The sequence below is a fragment of the Tachysurus vachellii genome, chromosome 24 (genome assembly GCF_030014155.1).
Source record: "Tachysurus vachellii isolate PV-2020 chromosome 24, HZAU_Pvac_v1, whole genome shotgun sequence".
Taxonomy (NCBI): Eukaryota; Metazoa; Chordata; class Actinopteri; order Siluriformes; family Bagridae; genus Tachysurus; species Tachysurus vachellii.
Window position 1 is genome coordinate 11,076,315 of NC_083483.1, and position 10,000 is coordinate 11,086,314.

Below are 10,000 nucleotides of genomic sequence, written 5' to 3' on the forward strand. Positions count from 1 at the left end.
CACAGACACACAGACGGACACAAACACAGACACACAGACGGACACAAACACAGACAAACAGACACACAGACGGACACAAACACAGACACACAGACACACAGACGGACACACAGACGGACACAAAGACGGACACAAAGACGGACACACAGACGGACACACAGACGGACACACAGACGGACACACAGACGGACACCCACCTGATTTTTAACTTGTGGCACAAGGTCTTCTGGAATGTCCCCTAAAGGATAGGCTCGTCCTGCTAGACAACAACTGAGAGAGAGAGACAAACATCACGCTGTGTGTTTGTGTGTATATATATATGTGTGTGTCTGTATATATATATATGTATATATATATATATATATATATATATATATATATATATATATATATATATATATATATATATATATATATATATATATATACGTATATATATATATATATATATATATATATATATATATATATACGTATATATATATATATATATATATACGTATATATATACGTATATATATATATATATATATATATATATATATATATATATATATATATATATATATACACACGTGTGTGTGTGTGTGTGTGTATGTGTGTGTATTCACCTAATGTAGACAAGGAGCTTATTTCCCATGACAACCTGTTCATCTGCAAAGAGAAATGTGCACAAATAATACTTTTTACCTTCTCAAGTTCAAGTTCAGGTCCAAAATGGACAAACACAAGTTAGGACACTTAGCCAGCTAGTTATCTGTATTATAGTCATTAATATCTTTATTTTATAGTATTCTATATATACGATAATAGACGCTAACTGGCAAGCTAGCTCGCTATCTGGCTATTTTATTACAATCCCTAAGTGTAATACAAGCCAGCTAGCTATTTTATAGCTCACTGTATAATTCTTAGCTAATATATTGCACTTACAGCTTCTGATTGTAAAACCAGTGATTAGACGCATGGAAAATAAAATCCTGATGTCCATGATGAGAATCACACATTTCCATGATGTACGTCACACACTTTTGAAGATTGTTTAATAAGAAGCTAAAGCATAGCTATGTAGCTTTAGCAAACAGTTCCTCGATTTTTAGCAGCGACCACTGCAATGTTTTTATTTATTTTTTTTATCTGAATTACACAGTGCTTTTAAATAAAAGGAGGTGGTGTAATGCACTTCTAAAACTCATAGGCTCCATTTTAGCTAGGTTAGATAACAAGCAAAAACCCGGAGGTAGAAAATTATTGCTGCACATTTACTACATTAATTGTGAAGCTGAAAACTGTTAGCATTAAACCAAAAAGGAAGCACAAAGCACATCACTGTTTTTGGTGCTAGAAAAACAACCATGAATTAAAGTACCACAGTCGCAAGAGAAAACTCCTCAGAAAATTATCCTAAGTAACATTCTGCTATCAAGCCGTGGCTTATTGCTAGCTAACAATGAATTAATAGCAGTTTACTACCTCTAATTTTCTAAGAAGGGACCTAGTGCTGGCTCACAAACATCTGAGGTGATTTCAACAAGTGACACGGCTTGTGAAGCTAAACACTGCTAGCAATAAAGCTAAAAACAACTAGCAGATCTCAGACTGTCACAGAACGTTCTCTCTAGAATTCATATGAGTGCTGCTGGTTAATAACTGTTTAGTTACCACAGGCATGAGCTAATTATTGGAAGCAGATCTACCTGTGAGAGGTTTGCCTTCTCGCAGTGGAGGACCGATCACCTGAAAGAGCTTCTGAAAACAGGAAGTGAGGGAAAGAATAAATTATTTCTATTTATTTAAAGTAGGCCTCGAAGCACCAGCTACAGTATACACAGATATATACTGTGAAGAGCAAATTGATCACCCTACCTGCAGCAAAACATGACACGGGCAGGTGTGTGTGTGTGTGTGTGTGTGTGTGTGTGTGTAAATTATTCTACAATATCAATTCTCTTTCATCTAGCGCTTCAGAGGATCTTGCCGGCTGCAAGACTTTCATCTTCCTCTTGAGTTAATAGTGCATTCACTACTTCATCACAGACCACCACACACACACACACACAGACACACATGGAGAGACACACACACAGACACACACAGAGACACACACACACAGACACACACACAGACACACACAGAGACACACACAGAGACACACACAGAGACACACACAGAGACACACACAGAGACACAGACACCCACAGACAAAGACACACACACACAGACACACACACACAGACACACACACACACACAGACACACACACACACACACACACACACACACACACACACACACACAGACACACACACAGACACCCACAGACAAAGACACACACACACACAGACACACACACACACACAGACACACACAGACACACACACAGACACACACACACACACACAGACACACACACAGACACACACACAGACACACACACACAGACACACACACAGACACACACACAGACACACACACAGACACACACACAGACACACACAGACACACACACACACACACAGACACACACACAGACAAAGACACAGACACAGACACAGACACACACAGACACAGACACACTTTCCAACATTCCAAGCAAATATATTAGCCCACTTTTTATTCTCTCCCAACTGACAAAACTCATCTAAAAACAAAAGCTGCCTTACACCAGCCATGTCTGGACACATAATCCTATTTACAACACACACATTTTAATCTCTCTTTTTCTATCTATTTTTCTTTCTTCCTCATTCTCTCTCTCTACAGCGGGGTTTTGTAAATGCTAGTGATTGCAAATATGTGATAATAAGGTACATCGGTGTAGGTCATGTAGACAATTTGTACAATAGTTAAACAAAACCAGTTAACAACACAATCATTTAACGGTGGGCATCTTACTTTCATTTCAAAGCAGAAACCATATATAAAAATGGATTTAAAAAAATAAAAATAGATATAAACATATCAGAAAATAATGTCCACTATAAATTTCAAAACACACAAAAAGCTAGAATGAACAAATAAATTATGTTTATTGCAGTAATTCACTTGTTTTTAATGTGTTGTTCATTTATATAAAAAGAAATATATATATATATATATATATATATATATATATATATATATATATATATATATATATATATATATATATATATATATATATATATGCCCTAAAATTGAAGTATTGCCATGAAGGTTATATTGGAAATTATAATTATTTGGATGTCAGATAGCCCTGCGATGGGTTGGCACTCCGTCCAGGGTGTATCCTGCCTTGATGCCCGATGACGCCTGAGGCTCCCCGTAACCCGAGGTAGTTCGGATAAGCGGTAGAAGATGAATGAATGAATGAATGGATGGATGTCAAATATTTAGATCAGATAATAATAATAATAATAATAATAATAATAATAATAATAATAATAATAATAATAATAAACTGTAAAATCCAATAATCTGTATTTGTGACAACCTTATATTGCTCACTATCACCATTAGTTCACTGACCTTAGTGTTGTGTGTGTGTGTGTGTGTGTGTGTGTGTTACCTCCATGGGGCTGATGTAATCGTTCATGCCACTGTTGAACACGTATATCATGGCATCGTACAGCTGGTTGTCCCAACACATCTGCACCACCTACACACACAAATATTCAAACACCACACAATAACATGTTAACGAGCAGCAGGGTTTGAGTGTAGTGTGGAAAAGCTGATGCTGTTTCTGAAACGGTGGAATTCAGGACACGGAACCAAAGCAATAGTCGGGACGCAGAATGTGAAACTTCAAAGCTGAAGCTGATACTGAATTCAGGACATGGAATTCCAGACAATAAATTAAATAAGGTTGAATGGAACAAAGTGAGAGTGCAGCAGGAACATTTTTATTTTCATTTGAAATGTGACACATGAAAAAATTTGGGCTTGTGGTATGAAAATCTGAAAAATGAAGAAAAAAAATTATATTGTGACTATATTAATATTAATAGGGGTGATATTGGGGTGAATGATGCACTGTGATGCAAAAATGTGTTGTGCATCGTGGAAATTTGTGATTCATATAATGAAAATGAGAATTTTATTAATTATACATCCTAATGTAGCTCTAATCTGTGCAGCCTATAGAGTTAAAATATACAGAATAATCAGATCATTTTTTCATGGAGAGCCTTAATATGGTTATGCAAATACTTGGCTGCTTTCAGACAACACCAGAGGACATTGATATTGGGCTTTTTAGCCAACTTTGGAGCTCTATTACTGCTACACAGCTCATTATGTTTTAGTCAAAGCCCCTGGGTCAGACACTTTGTTTATTCAATCAAAATTTAGGGAAGAATTTATTAATTTGTTTTTGTTTGTTTGTTTGTTTATGAGCAATTTTTTTTTTAAATATGGTGAATCAATAGCATATTTTGATTGAAAAATATTCTGAGACCCGAATCGAATCAAAATCAAAAGGCAGTAATGTGAATCAAATTGAATTGTGACTGGTGTGTATTATTACATCCTTATTTATGTATAATTCTAAAATGAAAACAAACTAAAAGAGGGCCTGAATGTGCAATTATTCCATTAACAAGTATGAAAAAGGTACCAGTTTGGCAATAATTTAGGCTTCAATCATAACAGAAAACAACACTACAATTCAAGTGCTTTCTGTGGGTGTAAGATTGTAGGACAGTGTTTACAGCTCTACAGTGAAATCTGTACACAGATGGGCCTTGTTGTTATCGTTCCTCTGCACCTGGGTTAAGCGTTTCAGATGTAGGAGTGGTAGAGGCGCAGGTGCTGATTACACAATCATGTCGGTTTGACCGCGAATATATAAACAAATAAAAAGAAGTGTAGATTGATGCAGAGGAAACATATTCTGTCAGGTGCACTGAGATTAGACCCACCTGCTGTATGTCCAGGTTGGTGATGTCCATGTGCACCAGGCAGCCCTCCACACTCTCCATCATACCATTTTCTTGGAAGTAACTGAGGAGGTCCCTCATGACGGGAGCCGTCAGGCAGCCGATCCGCTCGCTCAGAATGTACGGCTCCAGACTCTCCAAGAAGACGCCTTTAGCCACCGAGTTCTCCACCAGCCTCGAGTAGATCTGGTTAAACAGCAGGTCCCTGAACAATAACAAAACACTGACCTCAGACCACAAGGTGGATTCACTGGAAATTGTGCATTCGATGCGAGAAGTCAAACATAATACATTCTTTATTCAACCAAGTGGGTGGAGTATAAGCTAGATAATGACTGAGGCTAACAAATAAGCTAGCATACAGACACAGTTAAGATGTAAGATAAAAGTGATGGTGACAGTGAAAATGAGAAAACATCTCCAAGAATATCAACATCTATTTCCAAGAAGACAACAGAGATCCTGTTTTGTTGACTCAGGATGTGATCTCATTAGAAAATAATCACCTTTTGACTAGAAACTTTTGGTTCTCACAAGTTTATACTGTAGACTTGTAAATAAAAACTGCTGCTATAATCATAAACTCTGTTCTATCCTCATCCCAGGACTCTTCAGTACACAATCAGTACTTTTTATCTTTACTCATCTACACCAGATCTCACTGTCACCTACATTTATATTTTTTTCAACGCTAAGTTGTGAGAATGTCTCTTGTTAAAAGCAAATAAAACAATCTCCTTTTAATTTATGCTATGAAACTTCAGTAGTCAGAACTGGTTTAAAAAATGACTGTCACATGCTGTTCCTGCAGTTCTATATGATCAAAGTGCAAACCAGGATTATTGTCTACTGATTATCACTCAAACGCACACACACTTTTACTGCAACTACACTTTAAATATTCTACCCAATCCTACAGTATTAGTTCAGTATTCCATATAATAAACACAAACCTGAAGCCTCTCAGCGGAGGTGATGTTCATTATGCACCTGACAAACAGGACAAATGAGGCACACTGACATGAAAAGGAAGTGACCTATGGCATTCTGGGAAACCATTAACCTTTTCTGATCTACATTCAGGTCTTTAACCTATAAACTGCAGACAGACTGTAATGCCAAAGAGCAAACAGACTGAGACGCTCCTGTCAGTCATGACACATTTGCAATTATATTATGTTCTTTTAGCTCACTCTATAATCATGAGTATATAAATATTCTGAGATAACTAACCAGGTTATGTGAATGTCATTTCTGAGATTCCATAAATTACAGGATTACCAGAAAATCAATCGAGTTATTGTCAGACAGCTGTGCCTAATAATCTGCCAATTCAACAGACATATATAAGGAAGACTGCACAGCTGGGATAAGTAGTGTTTTGATTCAGACATATAAAAATGTGTACAATGCTCAAATCGTTCAGCTGTTTGTTACAGCATTTCTAAGCAAAAAGCAATTGCTTAATGCTTAAAAACAATCCACAATATCATTCACTTGTTAAAAAAAAAGAAGAAAGAAACAGGGATAAAAAAAAAGTAACAGGGAATTAGGTTACTGTGACAATCCAAACCTTAACACATGATTTTTCTTTTGAAATACTCATGGGAAGGAAAAAAAAAAAAGAGACAGAACAGAGTTAACAAGGAATAGAGGAGAGAGGGAGAGAGAGAGAGAAAGAGAGAGAGAGAGAGAGAGAGAGAGAGTCTTTGAGACAGAGTTGAGGGTGATAATAAATCCATTGAGATAGTTTGAGACAAGCAAACTTCAAGCGACTCTGGTAGTTACACAAACTGCTCTGAGGTGATGCATTGTTATTTTTGTGAAGTATTTCAACCGAGTGCATTTACAATCAAGAAAATCCAATCTGGTCGCTATCTCAATATATACAGCAATCAAAATTCATTAATTTAAATAAAATAAGGCAACATTTTTGTGAAATAAATAAATAAATAAAAACAATAAATTCTATCTTAAAAGTAAATGTTGATATCAAACCCATTTCTGCTCTCTGAGACGCCGCAAGTGTTTGTTCACAAACATCGAAAATTTGAAGGTGTTTTCTTCAACCACTAAAATTCTGTGGAAGGTTATCAACAGAAAGAAAAACACACGTCTCACACTGAAAGACAATTGAAAGTCCTGACTCATTTTAGATCAGACTCACAGCCAGAAAATCCATTCAAAGGCCCGATACCCCAATTTACTGAGTATAAAAGGTGGGAAGGTTTGTGCCGTAGTATCCCATAACGATTCTGGAAATTATTACTACTACTACATCTTTACTTCATGATGCTGTGTTTCATCTTAATTATTTGCTGTATGTTCACACATCCAACACCAACACCATTCTTAAAGTCTATATATTTTGTTTATATATATTTACTCTGTAAACAGAGAGACACTCTCGTCTACACTGTTGAGTTGTGTTCATACCACATTCGCCTCACTGTCAGTGTTGTGCTTGGCATGTAATTCATTCTTTTGGGAGTTTCTCCGAGATCCAAATAAAGTATTTGCAAGATATCCTCTCTAGTTTCACAAGAATCTGGTAATTATGTCAATAAACGTGACCAAGGGCATCTTGACTCACATCAAACGCAGACCTATCCTGTAGCCCATCGGCAAACACTGGATATTTGATCAATATTGAATGTGACCTTCAATATTCTGAAGGTTGTGGCTAGAAAATTGTACATAAGATATCAGATACTCTGTATCACACTGTGTCTGTATGTTTTATTTACTGACACAAAATAAATTCTTACAGAGATACTAAAAATGTATGTACGCATCCCTACACACATAGCCTTACACACATTGATTATACGGTTATAGTGTATGGACTAAACTCAAAAAGCACTGTTCCAGGGTCAGTCCCTCTATTCTAATATATGTGACTGTGTAGAAAATATATCCCTGATATTTTATCAGTATTCTCATTACCCTGCTCTACCTTACACGAATACGGATAAAGCACGAGAGAACATGAGGAACAAGGGCATCTAATTACACACACAAGGTGTTTACATGACAAACATGATTCTCTCTAGAGAGAAAATTTAACACATACTGGGATCTGGCTGTGAAACCAAGACAAGCCCTAGCAGCCAAGAGCACATTTTCACAGCAGATCAGTGTATGAGGGAAGCGAAGTGTGTGTGTGTGTGTGCACTAAAGTGTTACTAGCTATCACCAAAATGCAGATGAAACAGGGACAGATGGAGAGGGATGGGGAGGGGGATGATGATGAAATGTGAAGGAGAATTTCTACTCTTCCAAAACTCAAGATGATGTTCAGGACATTAACGAGCAGATCTGTACGATCTTAGCCTCCGGTTACTGTGTGTGTTAGAGAAGAAAGCTAAAGAGAGATAGAGAATGTTTTCTCCTGTCAAATTAATGTACTCTAAATACCATCACTTCACTATATGAAAATTTACACCCACAGCATCACTCCTGTGATCGCCAACGTTTCAAATGTCAAAATTGTCAAACAGATTAGAGGCTATGACGTGTTACACAACATAACCATAACATATTAAATGCAATTACAGCACAATTTTTACCATCTTATGCCTTTTTGCAGATATTTACCAAAACATCTGAGGTAAATGTTGATATTCTAGACAGTTCTGTCACATTTCCACTGGCAAGGTGGCTTTATAATGTCCATAAATTCGATAAACAGCTACATGTCCATACACAGCTACATGTTAGCTAGCTAAATCATTAGCTCCTTACATTCTGTGAAGATTCCACATGAATGGCTAACTCTAATTAGCATTTACTGCTCATTGAGGGAATGTTTTTGTTTAAGAAAATCTAATCATAGATCTTTTATACTGAACACATCTGAGGGTTAATATTATTAATATGTTTCTGTAATATCCTGTCTAATAAAGGCTAATGTTTATGTTTCTCAATATAGCAGAAACAATGGATGTTCGGTTTATAGTTGGCGCTCAAGTTCATTTGAAGTAGAATATTTTTTTATATTATACAGCACACATCTGAGAAAAAAAAGTTAATGCTGTCAATATTTCTGTGTAATTTCCACTGTCGCTGTGCCTTTACAACATCACATACACTGTCACAAAGATAAAATAGCCTTGCATTAGCTAGCTAAGACTAATAAAGGCTAATGATGGTGTTTCTTAATACAGCAAAACCCATATATTTTCAGTTTATGGATGATGCTAAGATTAAAGACTGTTGGAAGAAACCCTGGATGTTTAGTTTGTAGTTAAAAATTTGAAGTCTAGTTCAGTATTTCTCAAATTTTTGTCTCATTGCTACTATTAGTCTTCCTTTGCAATCTTTCCGTATGAAAGATTTAATGTTTCTCTGATAGCTAGTTAAGCTGTTAGTGTCACTCTTTAGCTAGCTTATTGTCAATGTTTATTAATTACACATTCATACAACATTGTTTCTCTTAGGTTTGTCTACCAAATTTCAATGCAAGTTCATTTTCTCAGCTGTTTCCACAGAAACATGTGTAGTGTAATATAATATACACACACGTATACATATACAGTATGTAGGGCACCATTTTGTTATCTTCAGACTATCAGAAATATTTTAGCATTTCTATCAGACAGGCATAAGAAGAGCATCATGTCTGCTCACCTAAAGAAAGAAATACAATCATTTGGGAAGTTTCTGTGATACGAAGATTCAATATTCATAAACACAAGTTTAATTTTTATCTGAAGTGGCTCATATCTTCTTGTGAAATACAACACAATAAGTTCTGAGTTCAGGTAAAGGTAAATACTAATATATTTGGGTAGAAAACACTCCAGCGAACTGACATTTATAGTGAAATAAAATAACAGTACAGGTGACATTTCTGATATAACTCTTGAGACATATCCACTATGCTCATGATTTGCGGAGCTGTACGTGTGTGTGTTTAACAGCCTGGACAACTGATCAGTTATCCTGGCAAGCAAACAGATTTGTGGTATATATTTAGAAATAGCGAACAGCTTAGCCTTTCATTCAAACGAGTGGTGATGTTGAAACCGGCTGGAAATCAGTCATTTTAGATTCAAAGCGTCTCTTAATGTAGAAAGTTT

At 36.1% G+C, this 10,000-nt stretch overlaps 1 protein-coding gene across 3 annotated transcripts in view; it reads right to left on the reverse strand.

Annotated features, from left to right (window-relative positions):
* vps8 (VPS8 subunit of CORVET complex) overlaps positions 1-10,000 on the reverse strand; it is a 109,561-nt gene that overhangs the window by 78,170 nt on the left and 21,391 nt on the right. For all 3 annotated transcript variants that reach the window (XM_060860734.1, XM_060860735.1, XM_060860733.1), the window contains exons 21-25: positions 4,902-5,124; positions 3,548-3,637; positions 1,698-1,749; positions 612-654; positions 198-270 (exon numbers count right to left, since the gene is read on the reverse strand). In XM_060860734.1, coding sequence (XP_060716717.1) covers positions 198-270; positions 612-654; positions 1,698-1,749; positions 3,548-3,637; positions 4,902-5,124 — 481 coding nt within the window. The remainder of the gene's footprint in view (positions 1-197; positions 271-611; positions 655-1,697; positions 1,750-3,547; positions 3,638-4,901; positions 5,125-10,000) is intronic.